Raw genomic sequence first — 23,463 nt, forward strand, 5'->3', positions numbered from 1 at the left:
AAAGCAGACGGGAATATACTGTATATATACTTCTACTACTACTACTGCTACTGCTGCTACTACAACTGTCACTACTACTGCTGCTGCTACTGTTACTACTACTCATGTCACTATACTTCAACTGCTACTACAGCCATTGTTGCTTCTACTACAACTGTCACCACTACTTTTACTATACTACTACTGCTGCAGCTTCTACAGGTACTACTACTACAATGTTTTTGTTCATGGCTGCGAGGTCAACTTAAAGGAATACTTCACCAATTTTTCTAAAATACTACCCCTATTCTAGTAATACGAAGCTAAATGCAAATCAGTGAAGTATTACTTTAATTTCCCTTTAGCGATGAATAAAGTAATTTATTACTCTACTTCTGATGCTGCAAAGGAAAATAAACAATGTATATATAGAAAAGAGAGAATTTTTTTATAACAACTTAAGGTTTCTTTGAAAAATTTAAATTAACACATACATCTGCAGTGCAAAATACAATGATTGGCCCACATTTTTTTTAATGTATTAATGATGCGGGCAACAATATGAAATATTTAATTAAAAATTAATGAAAAGTTGATTTCTGAGTAAAAGCAGTGTTATTTACTTAGTGCAATAAAACAAAGTAACTCATAATCACTGAAAATAACTGTAAAGTCGAGACAACTGGTTAAGCATTAAAGAAAAAAAAAACATTTGAAAAATGTAAACAGGCCATAAGCAGGAGGACTAGACAATGCAATTAAGAAAAACTGAAACAAAGATGGGAAAATTCATAAAGTTCTTTAAAAGGAAATCTTTATTCATTCATCAAACAAACAAGATACAAAATACACCTTTTCATCTCAATGAAGAAAAAAAAACTTAAGCCCAAACAAAAGTAAGTCAAACTTTATGAAAACAAGCTACACACAGTAAAAACAATCCACACCCTTGAACTCTCCACTCATCCACTCAGGCCTCTTCACTTAGACGCCTGCTGTGCCTGACGGCGGAGCAGCACGTAGATCTTCTCTTTGATCCAGTCCTTGTTGTACGGCTGGTATGTCTGCGTGTCGGCACGATACCTGAGGAAACGCATTATTTTACATTTAGTTTTTTTTATGTCACGTTGTAAGCCACTCACTCTTCCACACCAAATTCCATAGAGAAAATCAGCAATTTTAGCCTGAAGGGACACAGGAACTGTTAGTCTACTGCGGCCCTAATTGGTATGTTTGTGTTGCGAAGATAAATCCAAAATAACAATTTCAAACAATGATGAAGAGAAATAACACATTTAAACTTCGTGATTGAGGCAGCAACTCCTCTGTGCTGTGATATTAAAATGCTGATTTCCTAAATGGACTTGAGGAATGAGTGGTTTACAAAGCAACACAAACTTCAGTTTCCAGCGTCAAAATGGCTGTTTAATGGCAAGATAAAGTGGCAAACACATTCAAAGATGCTAAGTATGAATCAGTATCTCAAAAAACTACACCTCAAAAAAAAAGTGAACTATTGCTGCGTTCCATTTGTATTTAGATGTTTCCCTGCTCAAACTAACACCTGACAAATGAATGGCTCGTTAAAGGCGTTTGCAGAGCTTGATGATGAGCTGACCATTTGAATCAGGTGTGTTGGAGCAGGGCAACAAATGAAACACACAAGGGCAGTGGTCCTTGAGTACCACGATTGGAAAACACTGCTTTAATGTAGTGAAAACTGCCAAACTTACACCAAACAGCTAAGGTCAGCGAGGTCATCAATGAAGTCAAACAGCTGGCTGATGTCGTACGTTATTGACGGACTGTTGGGGTTCATTCGTTTTAAATGCTCCTCGTACATCTTACACACACCTGAGCAGGAGAAACACAACACAGAACATTAACCTAATCATCCACATTAACTGGGAGAATAGAAAAATGCTATTAACTGTTTTGCTGACAGCTAAATACTACAGCTCCATGTATAGACATGCAGCAAATGTCCTGTACAAGGAGCAACAGAAAAACCATTGAGCCCTAATGGACGGTAAACTCATAAAATGTGTCATTATTTACCTTCCATACACTCGTTCACCGATTCATAATCAGCGTACGTCCTTCCCTCTGGTCTCTTGGTGGGCTGCACCAGCAGGATGGTGTGAGACTGAAAAACAAACAAATGTTCAGACTTTACATTAATGACACAATAATGTGATTCACTATCGTTATGTAAAGGTACTACCAACTACTTGTTTTCAGAAAAAAACCTTTATACATTTGAATTCTGCATTTACATTTTAAGAGTTTGTCAGAATGTGTCACAACAACTTAAAGTGTACATATTTGAGTTTGCAATCAGTGTCAGGTCATTTGGTGGCCTTAAGGGTTGGTAAACAAATGAGTTATGATTTAATGTGTAACGTTGGATATAATAGTATTGTGCTAGTAACATTGAGTACTTTAAAGTATAACCCTATAAATGTTTGCTCAAAATAAATGTTTGAAATGTTTTATTTGTGTACCGTCTTTTTGTTGATCAAATTTCACTCCATTTTTTCATTTCCATGTACCATACACCTGACTCTACTAAATGCAGCTATATTTGGCTAAACTTTGAATTTCTCAGTAGTAAATAAATATAAGCGACAGCGACCTGGTTCTGTAGCAACGACTCAAATGCCAAACAACCCCCACATTCACGTTAAGGTTCACAGGCTCTTTTTCTCTAAAATCTGCTAAGGTAAAATGACTAGTTTTCGATTAAAATAAAACCAAAAACAACCGCGTGTTATTCAAACATTGTACAATAACTGCGTATTCACCATGTTTTCGCTTTTCAGTCGTTTTCTTCAGCTTTTTCGTGAATCCTTGCTTCTTCGCCTTTTCTGACCTCTGACACCGGAAGAACAACGCGCTGTCTATGATGCATTCACGTACGTCGGCGCGATCGGAAATTATACAGTTCTCACGCGGTGTCCCAATTTAACAACTATTTTAAGTGTCTCGTTGCCGACATTTTGTCGAGTCAACACTGTCAAATCTGTGTCAATAATATTTTTAGTGTATTGATTAATTACCAGTAGTGCATTAGTTGGGCTACATGCCCAGTAATTTGAAAGTCTGTATTTCTTCTCCTTTAAACCGCATGGTGGAGCTGTGGCGTTGCTAGGACTTTGGGCGGTCACCATGGGTTGACCATGCACTACTCAGCAGGCTCAACTCTACTCGGTTGGGTATCACCCATGGCATTTTTGTTGTGTTGTAATTTTGATGGCACCCTTACTCCCTGTATTACAGTAGACGATGTACTGTTGTTTAAGCCAGTACTTCTCAAATAGTAGGGTGTGGTGAGGTGTCGGGTGGTGAGAGGCAGGGCGGGACAACTCATACAGTGAAATTAATATTACCAGGTTCTCAATAGTATTTCAATTCGGGGGGGCATGAAAAAATGTCTGTGCTCTAGGGGGGGCATGACAGAAAATAATTGAGAACCACTGGTTTAAGCTTAGATATACGGTTCATACGGAATTGGTGTCAAGGAAGTGTAGTCTCCCACATTGCTGGTTGTTTCTGCTACTCGCTCTGGTGATGAAAGTCTGCATTATTTTTCTCTGCTAAAAAAACAAGAGGCTAAAGGTACTCCTCAATGTAGGCAGGGTCATCATAGCGAGGCTGCATTAAACTGCCGTGATGTCATTTTATATGCGACACAAACACACAAACTGTCAGGCAAAGCAGTTGTTTTCGGTGTACGGAATCATTAGAATCAGTTAATTAAAAAGATTAGTTCAGTGCTTCCTGCATGACCGGAGTGCAGACTCCGTCTGACACAGGCAATTAACTGAAATACGACTAAACGGGTTGCGATTTCCTTGCTAAATGTTGGAGATTAACTCATGTTTCAAGTATTTTTTACTTGAAACAAAACCAGGTACTATCCCTTATGGAAAAGCAAACAAGAACGAGTAGTCAAGTCATGCTTGAAAAGGTATAGTGGAAAAGTGCTATAAATGCATGGTAAATACAGGTATTTTATGTTTTGCTTTGCTTTATTTCTACATGTTGTTATAGCATATTCTATTCTATTTCTAATCTGAATAGTCCTCTATTGTATATTCATAGATAGTTAAATTGGTATGTTAATTATTACCTTTACCCCGACTGTCGTTGCTACTTTAACACTGCAAATTTTCCCATTGTGGGACTAATACAAGACTGTCTTGTCTTATCTTGTCTTAATCGCTGATGAATAATAACACATTTTCTTATCTAGAACAGCACCAACATACCAGTAGTTTCTTCAATTCCATTTCCACCTTTTGCAGTCTTTGGGAATCTTTTGTGTGATTTTGAGATCTACAACAAATGCATTTCTCCAGAAAATACAGTGGCAAATGTTAAGTCCTCTTGCTATGTCATGTGTGTGCACATCCATGTGTGTACTACTTGTGTTGTTGCCTTTAATCTGTGTGCTTTGTCTTGCTGATCTTTGATCTGCCTGGGAAAGATTACAGAAAAGGTTAAATATTCCAAAAGTTTTAAAACGAGAATAATATTGAAATAGTAGAAATCATGTCTGGAACAAGCTATACATTCAGTTGTGTGAATTGTTTTGAAATTATGGGAGGACATCCCACATGTTTATCATATATAACAAAGAGAACAGGAAAGCAATAGTTTGAAAGTATGATATTTGTGTATATTTCAATTCAAGATATGCATTTTAGATACATTTCTTACAGTGGCTTAAAAGTCCATTATCTAGAAATGTCAGAAAAAGAAAGGAAAAAGACACAAAGTCCAGTACAGGACAGAAAAAACACAGGATAAACAGAAAAATATGAACTACATTTTTAAATGGAGCTACTAATATCTCCTTAGCTATAAATAAATAACATATCATGCACAAATTTGCTCTTATCGCGATTTATGAGGGAATCGATGCTTCTTTTAAAAAGTAGGGCTCCATATAGTTAGGAAACGGTCATTTAAACGACATGACTTGAACGCGGCATGGCAGCATTTTATTTACTTTTTCTGTCGCTAATTTAACTCTGTCCCTGCTTCAAACGCTAACACTGAATATATATGTGATTTATATAAATGTATGTTTGAATAAATATTATTTTGAATGGAAAAATGAGCGAAATAAGCATCAATTGATCTGATCGTGAACGCCTCCCGGATGTGAGAGGGCAGGAGCCGGAAGTAGTTCTGGTTAGTTTACACCAGCGGCCGGATGTTCTGTGAGAATACAGGTCCAACAAAGACGGGAAAGCCCCCGGGTTTTAAGCCTACTTCGAAACACAAACTAAGGTAAATATTTACAGTTTGCTTTAGATTAATGTCAACACTTTAAGCGCTACGTTTCCCTCCAATGCTTTTTTTTGTGAGCCGTGCAAGTTGTGTAGCATTAGCCTCATTAGCGCGGCCGCTGCTCGCTATGACATTATTGGCTAACTGGTTGTTGTAGTGAGGGACCCACCTCAAAGTAATTTCACACAGTAAAAGCATCACCTTAACTTTACAATATTTATTAAGAACATACGATGTATGCCATATTTAATCTTACTCTTCAAAATGTATCAGTATTATTTCCTGGTAGTTAATCAGTAACGTGAACGCAACATTCCCGTTATACACATAACATGCTTAGTACTAATGTGCACAAAAGGATGTTTAACGTTATAATGCCCTTCAACATTCAACTCGGCGTGGTTTGTGTCGTTTTAGATGAATGACATGTCCACATTTTCAACCAAGTATCACAAGTGGCGCTTAATTCCCTACTGTATTTTTAAATCTTACGTGACAACTGCAGTCGTTTTTTATATTTCACATTTACTAAAATTACAAGTAAATATTATTTTGAAAATTATAAAAAAAATGTTGATCAGTGTTTACACACATGGAAATGATCTCGAATTTCTTGTTTTGTTCATAAATCAAAAACTATACAGTTTTGATTATTTCTTTGTTATATGGAGCTAACAAATCTCAAAATATTCAAATTTATGAAGCTGATAAATCAGAAAACTGGTTTTAATAATTAAAAGAAAAACACCTGAAGCGATTATAAAATTTAGTTGACAATTTGTATTATCTTTTTTCTCCTTTGTTTTGATTGCTTGTTCTGTGAAGAATAATTGGTGTTTTGAAATGTGCTTATAAAATTTATTATTATTATTATTATTATTTTATTAGGGTTCTAGCACAAGGTGCTTAGAACAAGGTGCATAGAACCCTATTGAAACTGATGTCATTAATAAATATTTTATTAATGAAGTAGTATGTAGGTGGATGTGAAGTAAAAAAAAATCAGATGTCAGTGTAGACTTTCTCTCCTTAAACCTATCACATAATATAATCTCTCTGCTTAAATAGATAATGCTAATAAAGGTGGTTTATATAAATGTGAAATTCCTGAAGTTTCAATATGAAATTCGCCCTCCATGTGAAATACAAAATGTGTATTTTTAGGATGTAAACTGGTAAAGCATACAGTTGATATCACGTATATGATATAGAACCTTAAATATTACCATGATAATTGTGAGCTCTTTGAAAGCTCTTTGACTGTAAACACAGCTCTACACAGGTATTAATTACAGACACATTATAGTATCATAAATCTTACTTGTCAGTGGACAAGTAAGTTGAAACATTACTTCTTTCTGTATCTAATGTCAGTGTAATTTCTTGATCAGTGTCTGTTCACAAATTAGCCTCACAGGGTTTTTATTAGCGATGCACCGAAAATTCTGCCACCAAAGGCCTTTAACACTAAAACAACAGGACCGAAACAGGATGTTGTGAGGATGCATGCAAAAACTGCAGCCAACATGCGTCTGTCTATTCCCGCTTAGAGTCTGTCCAAGATCAGTTTGGAACACCAATAAAACAGTTCCAACAAGATGTGAGTACACGGTGGAACAGCGCCTATTAAATGCTGGAAAGTCTCTATGCGCAAAAGCAAAACTTGGCTGCTTGGCTTGATTATGAACTCCTAGCGACATTCATTTCACATCAGTGACCATCTTAATGGTGAACATTCTCTTCTTGCCCCCTTTGAGCAGTTATCTAAAGACATCAGCTCATCTGATGCATCTGTGAGACGTTCCATTAATTGCCGCACTAACGTGTCTTCTACACAAAGAGGTTGAGGAGGACCATGGAGTGAAAACGATGAAAAGTCAACACGTTTTACTAAGATCTACTCGGATCCCCTGCACTTCATCGCAGCTGTATTCGATCCTCGTATAAAAGATCACTACTTGGATGTGGGGATAAAGCAGTGTGTAGAGAAATGGTCCAGGCTGTGTTTTATACCGAGAGCCCACTGCGAGACCGAGAAGTGCAGAGCACAAGAGCAGTGTGCAGAAAAAAAGGCTCGTATGTCTGCACCAGATGGGGGGCATGCACCCTCTTCTGATGTGTTCGATGAGATCCTCCTAAATATTTTCATAGTCTCTTAATTGAATAATTCTTTGAAGCATGAACATTAATCTATATATCTATATAATTGCAATGCTTGACTTTAGCCGGACATACAGTATTCTTAAATAGACACACGTAACAAGAAACACGCACACACACACAGAAAAAAACGCACACAATCTAAGATTTAACAAGTTTTCATTGAATTCCACAAACTGTAAGCTAAATGAGAAATAAAAAATGAATACCCTGCTGAATCAACCAGAAATACATTATGCAGAGTCCGATAAATAATGAAAATAAGGGAAATAAGTGCGACGTATAATACACGCACGGCTCGGTCCAAATGTCACGATTCTCCATTTATGTCAGTGTGCGTTGGTGTTTCATTGAAGTGAGGTGTGAAATTATTTTATAGTTAGGTTCGCTTGTTAACATATCTCATAGGTATCTGAATATTAATTTCGTTTCATGCCGTTTCCGTGTGAATATCTAGCGAATTTACAGACCCCTACAGACTTACAGACTTTTTTTTAATTTTTAAAAACAGTGACTCATGTCATAAACAAATACTATAAGAATTCACAATTCTGCTGCACGAGTGAGATCCATCTAACTGTATTTACTGCGGGTGTAGAGTCAGACACACGCACAAGTGCTGTGAGAGCAGAGCAGCGCACACACAAAGTCACAGACACACATAAACGGAGTCACAGATATGGATGTTCAATCTCCAAACACAACACCAGGCCAGTGTTTTGAGATTTTCGCACTCTGGGAGGCAATTGAAAAAAAAAATGCCATTTCAGGTCCTAAAACGCTGCCTCTGTGTGGACAGAACGCCTCTCTGGCAAAAAAAATTGTGCATATTCACCTCAACCCGTTTCTGTGTGGACGGCCACTTAGTCATTGATTTAATAATTTTTTCCACCAGACATTTTGGCTGGTGACAACTTTTTTTGCCAGTCAAATTCACATCGGCCAACAATTTTCATTTCGGTGCATCCCTAGTTTTTAAGCTTCATGACACTGTGTTTGTTTACACCCCTGATTCAGTTTGTTGAACCTTCTGCTCTCTCTCGTCAGGGAAAACAAGTTCGCTTTGCATGTGAGGCCAAGAATCTGCTGAGCCAACGATGGTGAACAATATTGAAATGGACGTTGAAAACAATAGGGTGAGTATGAAAGAGGGTGACACAGTTGCTAAAATATTTGGTAATGATTGGCCAATACGTGTTTCAGTGTCAAATGAGTGATGAAAGAGTCTTTTCTGTCTCACAGTCAGTGTGTGATGCTGCACCCTATACAGGAGTTTCAGTTTGATGACTTGATTTTTTTTATTAGGTCTCATTATAAGATAAAGTGGAAACAGGATTACATAATCCTTTGCCATAAAGGAGTGGCTTTGTTAGCGTATTCAAGAGGTCAAAGTTCCCCTTCACTGTCACTGTCAGCTCATAAATCATCCAGGTTTTTGTTTACCCAACATCAGTTGTGTACACAAAGTACCACAATAATTCCCTTTCTCTTCTGTTGGGGTTCAACATTCCTGTCTTTCTGCTCACAAAGTCATTTAGACCATTGTAAGGTCATGTCTCTATGACTTGAAAGAGCATTTAAAGGTCAAGTGTGCAACATATCGGAGGGTTATTTGGCAGATATTCAATATTGACTACCCATAAGTATGTTTATTTAGAGTATAATCACTTTAAGATGCATTTGTTTTGTGTTTGTTCTAGTTTTTGAATAAGACTTTATATGTATGTAAGCGAAGGCCTGAGTGGTTTGATGTTTGACATACTTCCTGGTACGCAAAGCCTACAGTAGTTCCCTGACATACAAGGAAAATGGAGGGTGAGCAAAGGATTCTGCAGTCACACCAATATATGTCACTAATTCTTATGTGCTGGACCATTTTCTTGCACCTAAATAAGCTGGTACCTCCTTTACTTATATGCTGGCACCCTCTACAGCTATTTTTTTCTGTTTATTTATTTTGCCTAATGAAGAAAGTCAGTGGGATATCGGCAAATAGTTCAACATTGTGCATCCCTACTCTCACATAATACTCGAATTAAGCTGAGTTAGTGAAGTTTTCTGCATCTGGCATCCTTGTTACTTGCATTGGCCTTATTCCCAGGAATTATCACTACTCAGATCAGTCTTTGGGGATGCCTCTTCCTGTCGTCCTTTCTGTGTACCTGATGAGATTGCTTCATATCTGGGTCACCGCATGTCTCGACTCGACCGCCAGCCTGACAGTTTTAGTTCACAAAGTCTCCTTGAGTTTCCCTTTTTTTATTTTTCCCTGACAGAACAGATACTAAGGGTGTGTGGGAATGAGTGTTGTTATAATTGGAAGGATTGGCACAGTGTGTGAGAATGTGTAAGCTGTTTTGTCAACAAATACAATCATCCTGTAATATAGTTGTTTTTGTCCACAAATGATCTGTTTTTCCTACTCCTACTGTCTTACACTCTAAATTGACTGTAGGTGTGAGTGAAAGACTGAATGGTTGTTTGTCTGTATATGTGTCCCTCCGATGGACTGACGATCTGTCTAGGGTGTACCCCGCCTAACAATGTCTATTTTAATGTCATTTTCAAAAGTTGAATAATCATTTTGTGTATGACATGTGTATTCATGCAAACATATAATTTATCACATCTGTAAGGGAGGGAAAAAGCTTGAATGTGAACATTGAATGCTTAAAATGTGGTTGAATTTGACCTTATAAGAGGTGTATGAACCCTGAAAACAGATGATTTCCCCATATCTCTGTGGGTAACTTTGTTAGATCTCACTCCTTGTATCTTATTATTTCCCCAGAACTTTTCACAAAAAAGGCGGTGAAGTTACTGACAGTGACGTCATCTTTTGGCTAACTTTCTGCCTGTTGCTTCACCGACAAACAGCCCAAGCTCACAGAGGACCGCCTCTTTATGGAGTTCTGGTGCCTGATTGGATAGTGTGCTGTTGTTCTGGATTTACTCTCAGAGCCCTGAGACTGAGAGACCCACGTCACTGGCCAAACACTGTAGATTCAGTGACAGCCATTCAGTGACATGAGCACTGAATTACAAGAAACACTGGGAGAAAAATAACAGGGTTGATCAAGCACAGTCAAAGTTACATTGTATACTTGATTTTATCGTAAATCAAGTTATTACAATTTGGCTCATGATGTTTTATTGGACCACACTTAGATAGAGTTGATAAACCGGCATTATCTTGTTGGTTAATATCAGAATTTTTTTGTTTTGTGATGTGAACAAAAAGATTTTGTATGAGAACCCTGGTGTTTCCCCCACATTCATTCAGCAGCAGTGTACCACAATAAGAGCACCGCTGCTAAACCTTCGCACAATTATTAACATCAATGTTCTGCTGATGAGTCACTCATAATTGCACAAGCAAGCATCAAGTAAAGACAGTTTATTGTGAGCAATTCACCAAAAAACAAAGCAATAAAGCACATTTGTGCATGTTGTAATGTAATGTATAGATTAAATAGAATCCGTGGGTCCTAACCCAATCTCTTTTAATAGACCTGAAACTGAGAAATTCAAAAACCTGAAATCTGATTGTTCTTTAATACCCACAGGACCAACAGGGGTCCAGTGCAGCTCATGAACCTGCCCAGCAGCAGCCACAGGAGGCTGGGGGGCCCAGAGCACGGTCAAGGGGAAGTTCAGGGGGTGAAGGAGGAGGAGGAGAAGGAGGAGGCAGTGGACCAGAGCAGAACGGCCAGCCACCCACCGCCCGTGCTCCCCGTGTGGTGGAGACCGAGGAGGACGAGGATGAGGAGCTGACCTTGAAATACGGGGCCAAACACGTCATCATGCTGTTCGTCCCCGTCACGCTCTGCATGGTGGTTGTTGTGGCAACCATTAAGTCAGTCGGCTTCTACACTCAGAACGATGGACAGAGATTGTAAGTGTTTGTGACGTGTGGTGATCGCTCACTTCTGGTGTGTGAATGAAATGCCATACAATGTTTTAGCCACTAGGTGGAGTTGATGCATTATCTTTTGCATAGTTTGAATTTCAAGACTTCACTATAATTGCATTCTGAGCTTTGTGGCAAGGTCTGGCTCAGAGCACAGAAACATAACATTTTATATCTTTAGCTCTTCTCCAGAGCAGTTTAACCCAACTGAACCCCCACAGAAACTGTACTCAGATATTACATGAAAACAATTTCATTCATGTCGTGATACTGTGAGTTAGAAGAATTCACGTTTTTATTATTGCATGTACAGTATGATATACTTTGCATTCTTTGCTGTTGATAACTTGACCCTGACTCACGCCCTCAGGATCTACACACCGTTTCCTGAAGACACAGACACGGTGGGACAGAGAGCTCTGAACTCCATCCTGAATGCCACCATCATGATCACTGTGATCATCGTCATGACCCTGGTCCTGGTGCTGTTATACAAATACCGCTGCTACAAGGTACACACTCAGAATCGCACTGCAACACCTGATGCTGTCACAGCAGACCTGAGATTCACTCTGTGAGGTTTGTTTAAAACCGATTTACCTGCAGCTTTTTGACTTTCTTCAATATGCATACATTTTATTTTTTATTTATAGAAACGTAAACATACAGTTCCCTCCTATATTTATATTCCTAAATTTCAGCTTATACCTGGAAGTAAAAGCTGAATTGTTCATCTTTTGATGTCAAACCCAAATGTTTTCAGTCTATAGCAAAAATAAAGGAATTGGCCTCACTGTTCCAATACTATAGGAGGGCACTGTATGTGCATATATACAAAAAAAGATATATCTGAGGGAAAGTACTGTGTAAGAGGAGCCTAAAAACATAAATGGTTGTCACGTGGCCCTTCTAATGTCAATGCAGAAAAAAATAAAATAAAGACGCATTAAAATTTGACACAAAGAGGTGTGTCCTGTTGGTTTAGAGTTGGCCTTTTGGCATTGGTTTGAAGCCGGAAGTCACATGATAGGGTTTTGTTTTTTTTCTTTTTTTTTTTAACTTTGATACATGTCAGTGAGAAGACCCGGGTTCGAGCCCCGGTTGAAACAAGGGCCTTTCTGCATGGAGTTTGCATGTTCTCCCTGTGTGTGCGTGGGTTCTCTCCGGGTTCTCCGGCTTCCTCCCACAGTCCAAAAAAATGCAATGTGGGGATTAGGTAAATCGGACACCCTAAATTGACCATAGGTGTGAGTGTGCGAGTGAATGGTTGTTTGTCTCTCTATGTGTGTGGCCCTGCGATGTACCCCACCTATCGCCCGATGTAGCTGAGATTGGCACAGCACCCCCTGCGACCCTCTGGTGGAGGATAAAGCGGTAGATGATGACTGACTGACTGACATGTCAGTGCTGTATTTGCCAGCAGAAAGTAGTGTATATTGTACATGATTTGGACAGTATTTTTATGTTGGAATATCTTGGGGGATCTTAATCCTGTTTACGGTTAAGCTTAGACTGTGACTTGCTCCTACTTTTCAAATATTGTAGCTGCGTCATATTTAGTTGTTCCTACTAGTGATAGAGGTGTGTACGTTGTTCCGGGCCAAAACCAATAGACCAGAGAGGACAATGTTGATATAGCACTTTCTGTAAACCTGCACAGTCCTGTAAGGCAAGGCAAGGCAGCTTTATTTATATAGCGCATTTCATACACAGAGGCAACTCAATGTGCTTTACATGAAACAAACATTTAACAGTAAGAATTGGAGAAATAAAAATAAAATCAATTTAGAAATAAAAATAAAAACAATTTAGAAATAAAAACAATTTAGAAAAAAAGAGAAGACGTTTTATCACATACACTGTGCAGAAAAGCTGCCTGGGTTTTAAATTATAGCAGTTATCTGTAATGTTTAAAATGTATTCAAGTGCTGTGAAACCTCACACACCAGCAGGAGCAGACGGGCGCAGCTGAGGCTGAGCATTTCACAAGAGTGGATCTTTGCTCTGTCAAAACTTGGTATTGCGCACTGTCTTGTCCACTCTGGAAAAAAACACTCATCTAGTAGCGCTGGTAGTTTAAAACAAACAAGTTTTCACAAGCACTGATTTGTTGAAACCTTGTTATTTAAAGTCCTGTATCTTTGCCTCCACAGGTGATCCAAGGCTGGCTATTCCTCTCCTCTCTGCTCCTGCTCTTCTTCTTCTCTTACATCTACCTCAAGTAAGCCATGCCCCCCTGAACATTTTATCTAACTGATTATAAAGTTTTTTTTATCAGTCTGTTTTTTTCATTTGCCCTTAAAAAACTGGAATGGATTTTACAGAAAATTCAGAAATACACACAGAAATATCGCATAAAAGTTTTATGCTTGGAGGAAAAGTTGGTGAATCAAATAAATGGGATTGCGAATGCATTGGAAACGGATGTAGTGAATAAATGATGGTGCTTAAAATCATGTGACTCAGCTTCTGCGTTTTGCTGCACTGTAACATAAATACCTGAAATGGCAGAAAATTCCTCAGCTGTGGATCGGACTTTGATTACTTGAAGACAGTCTGTTTCGCTTCTAGGCTGTATATTTTGACCTCAAAGACGATTTTGAGGTTCGGGATTTAACTTTTCCCCAAGTTTGAACATATATCCAAATTATGGATAGAAACTGACAGCCCTTCTTCTTTCCCTTCTTTGGATTTTTGCACCATTTAGTGCTTATATTGTTGAACTGACTCCCAATATTCACTTAACCGCAGTTCAGCAGGAAGGCACATATTCTTTTAATGAATTTTAGTTTTCAGAATTTTAATATGAGATATATTTTAATGGAAACGCTGCTATAGTCTTTAATATCAAGTTGTTGTGATTCTTTGCAATGACAGATAAAGTATTCACACTCTGTCTCTCTCCATCCAACAGAGAGGTTTTCAAGACCTACAATGTGGCCATGGACTATATAACCCTGGCAATAATAATCTGGAACTTCGGAGTGGTGGGCATGATGTGTATTCACTGGAAAGGACCTTTGCGGCTTCAGCAGGCCTACCTCATCATGATCAGCGCCCTCATGGCCCTGGTTTTCATCAAGTACCTGCCAGAGTGGACGGCCTGGCTTATATTAGCTGTCATATCTGTCTATGGTAAATCCTCCACTGTCCTCTTCCTGTTCGCTTTGACCTTTCTGTGCTTTTAAAGAACAAAAAAGGCTTTGACACAATCTTTTTAAGATGGTTTTGTGCAACATTCAGTCATCTGTTTCCTTTTAGTGCTCAAGGACAGAAGCAACTACTCAAAGTACTCGTTACCTAACATCATTTCTTATAAACTGCTTCTTAAATATAACGCAAGGATTTTGTTACCTCTCCAGTGTGATGTATATATTCTAAAGGGAGTGAGCAATTATCATTAGTGAGCTGCGGGATATTGGTGTGTTCTATTTACATTAGAATTTGGAAGTCAGAACTGAGTCAGAATTGACGGCATCAGTGTTGAGACGTCAGAAATTAACATGGACACACAAAGGTATGTCAGGCTAGCCCTTGTTACCAGTCCATAACAATGCTCTACACGATATTTTGCTCTAAGCAGCAAAACTTAACAGAGCAATTAACAGTTATGTATTTTTACTATGGAAGAGAATAGCAGCTATCTTAGAGTTCTAAGTCGGGGATTGCGAGGTTGCTCAGACTTTCCGATTTGGAAATCCGACCTGGGGGGCATTCCCATTGAAAAGTCAGACTAGGAACTCCATATTCCAACTACAACTGGATGATGCCATATGTGTCAACACGTAAAACCTTTTTACAAATGTGTTTGATGGAAGACTGTAATTCTACAAAATTCAGAAATCAAAGCTGATTGTTTCTTTTTTGCAGGAAATTATCAGAAGAAGAATTTCTCACAAGCTGTCATCAATAGTGGCCACTGTAGTTAGAAATGATAATTGTGTGTAGTTCATTTGAAAACTTTGTCCTGTTATTCTTCTTTGTATTTTAGCTGTCTAATAATATCAATAAATGGAAATGACACAGTTCACATTTGGAATTATCAAAAAGAAAACCCATTGGCCGAATAAAACCAAGGCATTTAAATTAAATTACATCTTTTTGAGTTGCCACTCAGTGAGATAATAGTTCAATTTACTCTAAACCTCATTGCACATATTGTGCATTTGAGGTTTTAACATTTTGACCTCCTGTTATTTTACACGTCTGCTTCCGCCTGCTGTTTTTGACCCTTGGGTCTTCTGTTTGGTGTCTCACGTCACTTGTGTATCTATCTTCTCTCCTCTGACAGATCTGTTAGCGGTGCTCTGTCCTAAGGGGCCTCTGAGGATCCTGGTGGAAACGGCTCAGGAGAGGAACGAACCCATCTTCCCAGCTCTCATCTATTCCTGTAAGATTATGGACTCAAATATGAAGTTTCAAGTCATAAATCTAAATATGTAGTACAGTACATCAGGCAATATGCTACGTATATACACTTTATAAAATTGTAGTTAAATATAATACATAAAAGCACATCCATTAAACAAATCACAGCAACTCTATGCTTTTAAATGCTGCTGTTCATCAATTTCACTGCCTTTAGGTAAGAACTGGCTCTTTAATTTGTAAACACTCTTTTAATCAAACACCAGCACATAAATAACTGGTCATTAAAGTATTATTTGTTGTCATTAAACGAAACATTATCAGATGGATTCAAAAAAAGAAAAATGTCAAATTTTACCGGCCAAAAATATCAACAGCTTTTTGCTGCCCTGGTTTCTAAAACTGGCATCAGGCATAGAATTGCCCATAGTGGCCAAGCCCTAGTTTTAAGTTTAGCATTATTGCTTGTAACACAAACTTTCAAATGCACTTCCTCCTCAGCTACAATGGTGTGGCTCGTCAACATGGCCGACACTGACAGGCCACAGAGGAACTCGACAGAAGCAGAGCTGCCTCAACAAGACGGTGAGTGACTTTGTGAGTGTTTACTGTTCATCTGTGTCCAAGCTGCTGCAGCTGGTGTTGTTTATCCTGACCGATGTCACTGGTCTGCAGCCGTGGCGTCTCCTGCAGCCGTGGCGTCTCCTGCAGCCGTGGCGTCTCCTGCGCCCTCCGCTCAGTCCCAGGACGACGGGGGCTTCAACCCCTCCTGGGTCAACCAGCAGGAGCACCAGCTGGGAGCGATCCAGTCTACTGAGGAGACCAGGAGGGAGGTCCAGGAGATGCCCTCTGATCGCCCCCCCGTTGAAGAAGACGATGAGGAGAGTGAGTGCTCGCAGCGGAACTGCGTTACATTTCTGTCGTTTATCGTTTGATGTTGTCAAAACAAACAAAGTGAAGTGAAATAAGAGGATTATTTTTATCTCTGATATAAAGCGGAGCTCAGTGTGTAATCATCTTCAAGCTTCCTCTCCTCCAAACAAATAAAAGGATTTTTAGGATTTTTTCTGTGAAGTCAGCGTGTTTGGGAATGTGCGTACACGTTAGTTTGTGGACTGTTTTTAGTTGGAGCAGATTAGCAACTGATTATTTATGGCAACGGCTCGGTTTCGCGTCTGTACTATTTGAGCGCCCACATTCTCTGTAACCTAAAGCTTCAGTAAATATGGGGTCGGAGCTTGTGTTTGAACGCTAATTACAGTTTGAGAAGAGATTTCTATAGGGCTCTGAGGGTGTGGGGACAGAATAATTAACTCCACCCTGAATGTGGTGTCCTCCTGTGTTTTCAGGGGGCGTCAAGCTCGGCCTCGGAGACTTCATCTTCTACAGCATGCTGGTGGGAAAGGCCTCGGCTGCAGCCAGCGGCGACTGGAACACCACGCTCGCCTGCTTTGTAGCCATCCTCATTGTGAGTGACACCGCAGCTGCTTATTTTGGTGTCAAACTCAAGACACCGCAACCCTGTCTCTGTCTCTCAGCGCAATATCTTAACCCCACGTTATGTGAACCGCTTGATTTCTTTGTTTGGTACGCAGTCACTCAGTGTGTCATTTCCTGTTTTATTTTGTCTCGTCTGCAGGGTCTATGTCTGACCCTGCTCCTCCTCGCCATCTTCAAGAAAGCACTCCCCGCTCTTCCCATCTCCATCTTCTTCGGCCTGGTCTTCTACTTTGCCACCGACAACTTGGTACGGCCCTTCATGGACAAGCTGGCGCTACACCAGTTCTACATTTAGCAGGACGCAGCTTTGATAACCTTCACACCCACATAAGTCTCTGGCTAACAACATGAGAGTGTCCCTTTCACAGCCTGGGAGCAAAAGATGATGACTCATCCTTTCCTACAAACTCACAATGATGGGACACAAGTTATTTTTGTTCTGCCTTTCTTTCTGGCGCCTAGAGACGGTATTCCCTACAACAGCTGTTCCCACATATTTTACTTTCCGTTTTTAAACCCAGAAGTGACATTTCAGGCTCGACTTGGGACCTCATCTTCAAATTGTCCATCACTGGTCTCAGGCTAAATCTTAAGTTAGTGAGAATATTTTACCTTTATTTATCCAGGGAAGCTTTTCAACAGCTCACCTGCTACTTTTTCCTCCAGCAGCAGCGGCCGGTTTCACTCCACTCACATTCATATCTGGGAGCCGGTTCAACTACAGTCTTCCCCAACTGGGGCTTAACAGCAGGTGCCTTGCTCATGGACACCTTGATGTTAGCTGTTGGGTGAAGGAAGACAGTTTGATTGAATTTCTGCTCCTAAGACTTAAATCAAACAACTTTTCCCTTCATTTTTCATATCCTCTGAGCCACGAGCGACCCCAAGCTTCACCGAAGACTCAAAAAAACGCCTTCAAGTAATGGAGACGCGATGATGATATTGATTATAGATCGATAAATGTGTAGTTTGATTGTGAATGAGCCGTCGGTCACCACAGAGTGCTCTCCTCACCACTGTTCCAATGGTTAGGACCTTTTGCTTTTTTCACCCACATTTGACATAAAAAATGATCTCAAAGCTCTGACGCTGGAGAGATTCCCAACCAGAAAGATTTGCACTGAACAAGATGTGTTGAACACATCACGTGTATCTTTCACACGTGGGAAAGTGGAACATGTATATCAAGAATTTGACTGTTTTCGTGACACTGATTTCACCACATTTTTCGTAACTTAAAGCTGTAGTGTGTAACCTTTGGTGATTTTCTTGTTCTGCCTCTGGCCTTTGTTAACAGAAAGGACGTCACATTGTTTGTACTCCAACCTGTTTGCACGCGTCTCGCTTTACGAGCTCAATGTTGCTGTCGCCTCAGTCTGTCTTTACATCCATAAGATCTAAAAATGATTATGAGAGGGAGTGTTGTGTGAACTCATTTGCCAGTGGTGTGAATGTGACGGCCATTTGATTATGCGTAAAAGTTACACACTACAGCTTAATGTTGCCCCATTGACTGAATCGACGACACAGCGTGCAGAGGGAGTAAACTTCGCTCACGCCGAGACTCATCTGCCGCGTTAGCTGTGTTTGCCGTCAGCCACTGAGCAGTTCTGCTGGAGCAGTTGGAGGTTCAGTGCCTTGCTCAAGGGCGTTTTCAGTAGTAGTCGTCGTAATTGTTGTTGTTATTGTGGGACAGAAACATGCTTTTCATTCTCTACCCTGACTGAGATGTACATTTTTTTTTTTTGTAAACATGTCCAGGGATTGTAACCTGTGATCGTCTGGTCACAACCTCCGAACCTTTAGGCAACAGCTGCCATTATGACGCTCGCCTGGTGCTGTCTTTAAAACTATGCTACATCACACACTAAAATAACTGTTTTTTTTTCCCCCCAAGATATGCAGAAGCACCACTTTGTACTTTTTGAAACATAAATGTTAGCAGGGATCCCGACACATAGATCAGGGAAATCTGAGAAAACGTGACGACAAACAAACAACAGGAAAAACCCTGTCCTTGTAAATGAGGGAGTTGAATTTGTGGAAGTTTTTCTCATGTCGTTAAACATGAAGAGTCTAGTTGGCTATTTTAATCCAATTGAACAAGAAAATGGACTCAAACTCGGTGGTTTGTGCTGATGAGCTGCACTCGTTGCTCTTTTGATGTTGCACTCGACTTTCACTATTAGTAGCAGAGAAAAGAAACCTACCAATCTACTAAAGTTGTTCTGAGACCTTTCTCAAACCTTCTGAGATCTTTTCCCCTTTTTCTTTTGGGGGCATATTTGGGGTGATTGGATTTTGTTCTGGCCTTCACATACGTACATGTGTGTTATGCAAAGGTTATTCAATTCAGATTGTGTTCTTTTTTTAATAAACAAAGTGAAAATAACCCATTTACTCCCTATGTGTGAACTGCTGCATGTGCACACTCTCAAATCTCTCTTCTCTCTCTGGTGACTCTGAGAAAATTTCAAATCCGAAATAGAAAAATTGATGTCATAAAGTTGTCATGATGATGTTCAAACTAATTGCACAGTGTGGAGGCGGTACAAAAACAACAGTCTGTGTTTATATCGTAGTTTGTATCGTAATCATAGTTTGGTTTTGCTTTTTTATTTGCGTCGTTGCTGTCGAGTGGTGACTTGTGATTGTGACTGGCTTTTTAAAATACAGGCGCCTCCGATGCTGGTTCAGCAGAGTTAACTCCCACGTAAAGTGTAGTGCAGCTGTAAACACTGACTCCTGTCCATAAATTACATTACAATAACAATGTTTTGATCATTGTTGTGTCAAAAAGTTTTAAATTATTACCATTTAATCATCTGCTCTTAAAATCAAGTACACGATGAAAACAGTGAAAAATACAAATATTCTTTTTTATTCTCTGATTTGCATTTCCATGTATTTTGCTATGCATCTGCTGTGGTGGTTTTTATTCAAACAAACTTAGGGAAAAATCGTGACAATTAACCAAACGTGGAAGATCCTACACCTAAAAAGGTGCATTTGAGTTGAGCTCCAAGTGCAAATATGTCAAAATTAACTTATTACAGAGCGCAATTCATTACGTTCCACCACTTCAACAGAAGAGACAAAGCTGTATACTGTGATGTTTTCTCTTACATTTTCCTCAGAGGGGACGGGTCAAGCTCAATGCCCCTCTAATACTGTGTTTTCACGCTGTTTCCTCTCACGCTTCATCTGCGCTCATTTCCACTGATTGAATTCTCTGAGGCATTCGTCTCGGCAGCCTGAGGGAACAGTGCGGAACTTCCTCGAGGTGCTGATGCACTGGCATCCAGCGTTTACACGCCTTCCATCTGATGCCAAGTCCTCGCTGGCTGGGACAGTGGCTCAGTGTCGCAAGTTTAGCCCGTTAACCCCAGTGATGGAATCCTCGGACAGGCCTCGCTCTGGCATGTGTGTCCTGTCGCTCAGCTGGTGAGCAACCACACAGTTAACGCCCGTAATTCCTCTCTTGCATCGAGTCCAGACACCTGCTCTGTCCAGATTATGTTACACCATGCATGTACAATGTACACGTCCCCAGCACACTGCCATCCGCGAGACAGACGTTGAAAACACCGAAAAACTGATTGTGTAGCCACTTAACTAAAGACTCATGTAATAAATTCTGTCTTAGGTCTCTGAATATGGTTATCACTTTGGAAACAGAAGTTTTTGCAGGGACACAGGAGCTGCTTCTCTAGGCGTGGCTTGTTTAGTACATTTGTGTGAATTAGGTCATTCCAAACAAATCACACTAACCTCACAAAATAACACATTTGAACAAGCTGATGGAGGCAGCAGTACATCAACAATTCCTGTAGGTGGTGATGTAAAATTGATGATTTTCTCTATGGACTTTGGTGGGGGAAGTGACTCAAGCAGGTTTAGGTTTTATTAGGTTTCTTGCTTACTCTTTGTGCCAAAGTCCATAGAGAAAATCTGTGTTTTTAGCTTCTGGGTAAACTGAGGCTGCTGGGTTCACTTAGGTTAATTGTAACCCAAGCATGTAAAGATTTAATTAGGTTGAGTTTGTCGAGTAACTTATTAAAGTCAATCTGTCAAACAATCGCAGAATTTTCCCTATGACCGAAATCTGACTCTTGTCTTGTCTTCTTGCAGATGTCAGAGTAGAGGCCACATTTCTTTGAAGGCCTCTGTGCCTATTGTTTGACAAGTGCATGAGGCTGCAGGGTGAACTGAGCTAATCAGTCAGTCGCTGTCATCTTGTGCATGGAGTGGATTTAGGCAACAGACACTGGGACTGTGTGTGTGCTAAAGGTTTCCCAGGATAACTCTGCTAAAGGGATTACTGAGCAGAGAGGGATGGCTGCTCCATGTGAGACATGTAAGGAACCGAGGATTAGACTCCATAATCTCTCTTAACTGCAAACAAGCCCCAACAACTGAGCGACACAGGAGAAACCCGCACAAAAAGAACCAAAAAAATTTCCAAAATGTCCAAGGAGCAGGTGGAGAGCCTGGTGAAGCGCATGGAGGAGACGCTGTCAGAGATGGAGCAGCTGAAGCTGCACTGCGGGAAGCAGAGCGAGGAGCTGAGCCATCTGGTGGTGGAGCTCCGCCGAGAGAACCAGGAGCTGGTGGAGAAGTACAACCTGCTCACTGTGGAGATGAAGGAGGCCAAGGAGATTATAGAACAGCTACAGGACACAAAATATGCCTTCAATGCAAAGGAGAGGCAGGCGCAGAAGCTCAGCCGCCAGCTCTGAAGAGATGAGCGCAGGTGGACATGACCTGGATTTGAGAGGATGAAGTGACAGCAGCTTGTTGCAGAGGATTTCTGAAGCACTGGGTGTGCGTGAAAGCTAAACTGAGAACAGCTATTTTCTTAAACATGTTGAAAGGTTGTACTTTTTGTCTCCATATGTGTACGTTTTAGGTCCGGAGGAAGCTCGATGTAAAGCTTAGTAATTTGAATGTTAACTTACAGTAAACCCCTGTGGCTTTGGCCTCCTTTCAAATCCACGGCTAGACTTAATGACCAGGAATCCAAACTGGAGGTCTTAAAGAAATGTGGAAAGAGTGGAATCTGGCTGAAAAGTGTGGCAAAGATTCTGCATAAGACACTATCCTCATTAGGTTTCTATAATTAAAACAACAACATGCCTGGAAGCCATCGTAAAGGTTTTATTTGATGGCAGCCAGTGGCTTTTATTTTTAGTTGTTCATTAAGCAGAAAAAGTGGGTGGCCGTGTATTTTTGGTTCTGTGAAAAGTCAACGTGCCCAAAATAGGCTGCGTGATCATCCCTCGCTGCTCTGAACCTGTGGAACTTGAAGGTGTCTCCATCCACACTGAAACTCACAGGTATTTCTCATATCATGTATATGTATAAGAAACTACACTACAGTGACCCAGCAGCTAAATGGAATTCAGCCTGTCTTGTGTGTGTTCATTTTGTTGTTTAAATTCTCTAAACCATCAGCAGACCATTGTAAACTGAAACGTGTTGTGTTGTGTTGTGTTGTGTTGTGTTGTGTTGTGTTGTGTTGTGTTGTTTTGGGCAATGTCAAGACATTTGGAGTTTAATCTGGCTTTATTGAGCCTAAATCATAGTTTGATTTACTTGAAGCTCTTACTTACTTCTAGCTCTTATTTGTACCCAAATGTTTAAATGCACTTATTGTAAGTCGCTTTGGATAAAAGCGTCTGCTAAATGACATGTAATGTAATGTAATGTAAAAATCTAATAATCTGGAATTAAATGTTATTATTGAATCTGAGTGACTTTTGAATCTACGTGATTTTTGCTTTGTATTTTACATTTATCCAACATACTGCATGTACACTTTGACAAACTACAAACTTACTGCGTTATTAATAGCTTCATATTAAGCACATTTTCAAATACTTGCATCATTTAACATTGTGATGTCGTCTTTTGATTAAACTTGCTGGCTCCTGCTGCTGTTAGTGAGCACTGTCTAACCTCAATAACACCTCAGAGAAATGTCTCTTTGTGGCGTTCTGGCTCCTGATTGGATTATTTGTTGTGGGATACTCTGAAACTGTCTTTGTTGCTCTACATTACGGGTGGTTTTAAGTTTTCAGAAGGCCACGCTGACTTAAAGTAACCTGATAGGACATCGCGGGCCAGATAAATGTGGTTTGAGGGTCAAATCCGGCCCCAGAGCCTCATGTTGCTCATGTGAAAATATTATCACCAACGTTAAAATACAGTGGTCTAAATAGGCCGAGCAAAGTCAGCTACGGACTTTT

General features: G+C 39.9%; 2 protein-coding genes across 4 annotated transcripts; one reads left to right on the forward strand and one right to left on the reverse strand.

The window, feature by feature from the left end:
* Window positions 1-776: 776 nt before the first annotated feature.
* On the reverse strand, window positions 777-4,393 carry LOC131444936 (enhancer of rudimentary homolog). 2 transcript variants are annotated; one of them, XM_058615657.1, is made up of 4 exons: window positions 4,251-4,393; window positions 2,038-2,125; window positions 1,713-1,833; window positions 777-1,062 (listed from the first exon to the last, which is right to left on the reverse strand). In XM_058615657.1, the coding sequence occupies exons 1-4, from the start codon at window positions 4,269-4,271 to the stop codon at window positions 960-962; spliced, it is 333 nt and encodes a 110-aa protein (XP_058471640.1). In that variant the 5' UTR covers window positions 4,272-4,393; the 3' UTR covers window positions 777-959. The 2 variants fall into 2 exon arrangements, with proteins under 2 accessions (XP_058471640.1, XP_058471643.1); XM_058615660.1 differs by lacking the exon at window positions 4,251-4,393 and adding an exon at window positions 2,784-2,894.
* A 744-nt stretch (window positions 4,394-5,137) lies between these two features.
* psen1 (presenilin 1) lies at window positions 5,138-19,607 on the forward strand. Of its 2 annotated transcripts, none has more exons than XM_058615901.1 (11): window positions 5,138-5,277; window positions 8,485-8,573; window positions 11,004-11,332; window positions 11,718-11,859; window positions 13,501-13,568; window positions 14,262-14,482; window positions 15,639-15,737; window positions 16,217-16,300; window positions 16,391-16,600; window positions 17,065-17,183; window positions 17,355-19,607. In XM_058615901.1, the coding sequence occupies exons 2-11, from the start codon at window positions 8,535-8,537 to the stop codon at window positions 17,508-17,510; spliced, it is 1,467 nt and encodes a 488-aa protein (XP_058471884.1). In that variant the 5' UTR covers window positions 5,138-5,277; window positions 8,485-8,534; the 3' UTR covers window positions 17,511-19,607. The 2 variants fall into 2 exon arrangements, with proteins under 2 accessions (XP_058471884.1, XP_058471885.1); XM_058615902.1 differs by having other exon boundaries at window positions 16,427-16,600.
* Window positions 19,608-23,463: the final 3,856 nt, after the last annotated feature.

This window comes from Solea solea, chromosome 18 (genome assembly GCF_958295425.1).
Source record: "Solea solea chromosome 18, fSolSol10.1, whole genome shotgun sequence".
In the NCBI taxonomy this organism is placed as follows: Eukaryota; Metazoa; Chordata; class Actinopteri; order Pleuronectiformes; family Soleidae; genus Solea; species Solea solea.

Coding starts and splice junctions, on each gene's coding strand:
- LOC131444936 (XM_058615657.1), bottom strand. CDS start 4,271: ATGGAATTGAAGAAACTACTG. Junction 2,126..4,250: donor TGGAATTGAAGAAACTACTG/GTATGTTGGTGC, acceptor TTTGTTTTTCAG/TCTCACACCATCCTGCTGGT. Junction 1,834..2,037: donor GGTGAACGAGTGTATGGAAG/GTAAATAATGAC, acceptor TCTCCTGCTCAG/GTGTGTGTAAGATGTACGAG.
- psen1 (XM_058615901.1), top strand. CDS start 8,535: ATGGTGAACAATATTGAAATGGACGTTGAAAACAATAGG. Junction 11,333..11,717: donor CAGAACGATGGACAGAGATT/GTAAGTGTTTGT, acceptor TCACGCCCTCAG/GATCTACACACCGTTTCCTG. Junction 15,738..16,216: donor CCCAGCTCTCATCTATTCCT/GTAAGATTATGG, acceptor CTTCCTCCTCAG/CTACAATGGTGTGGCTCGTC.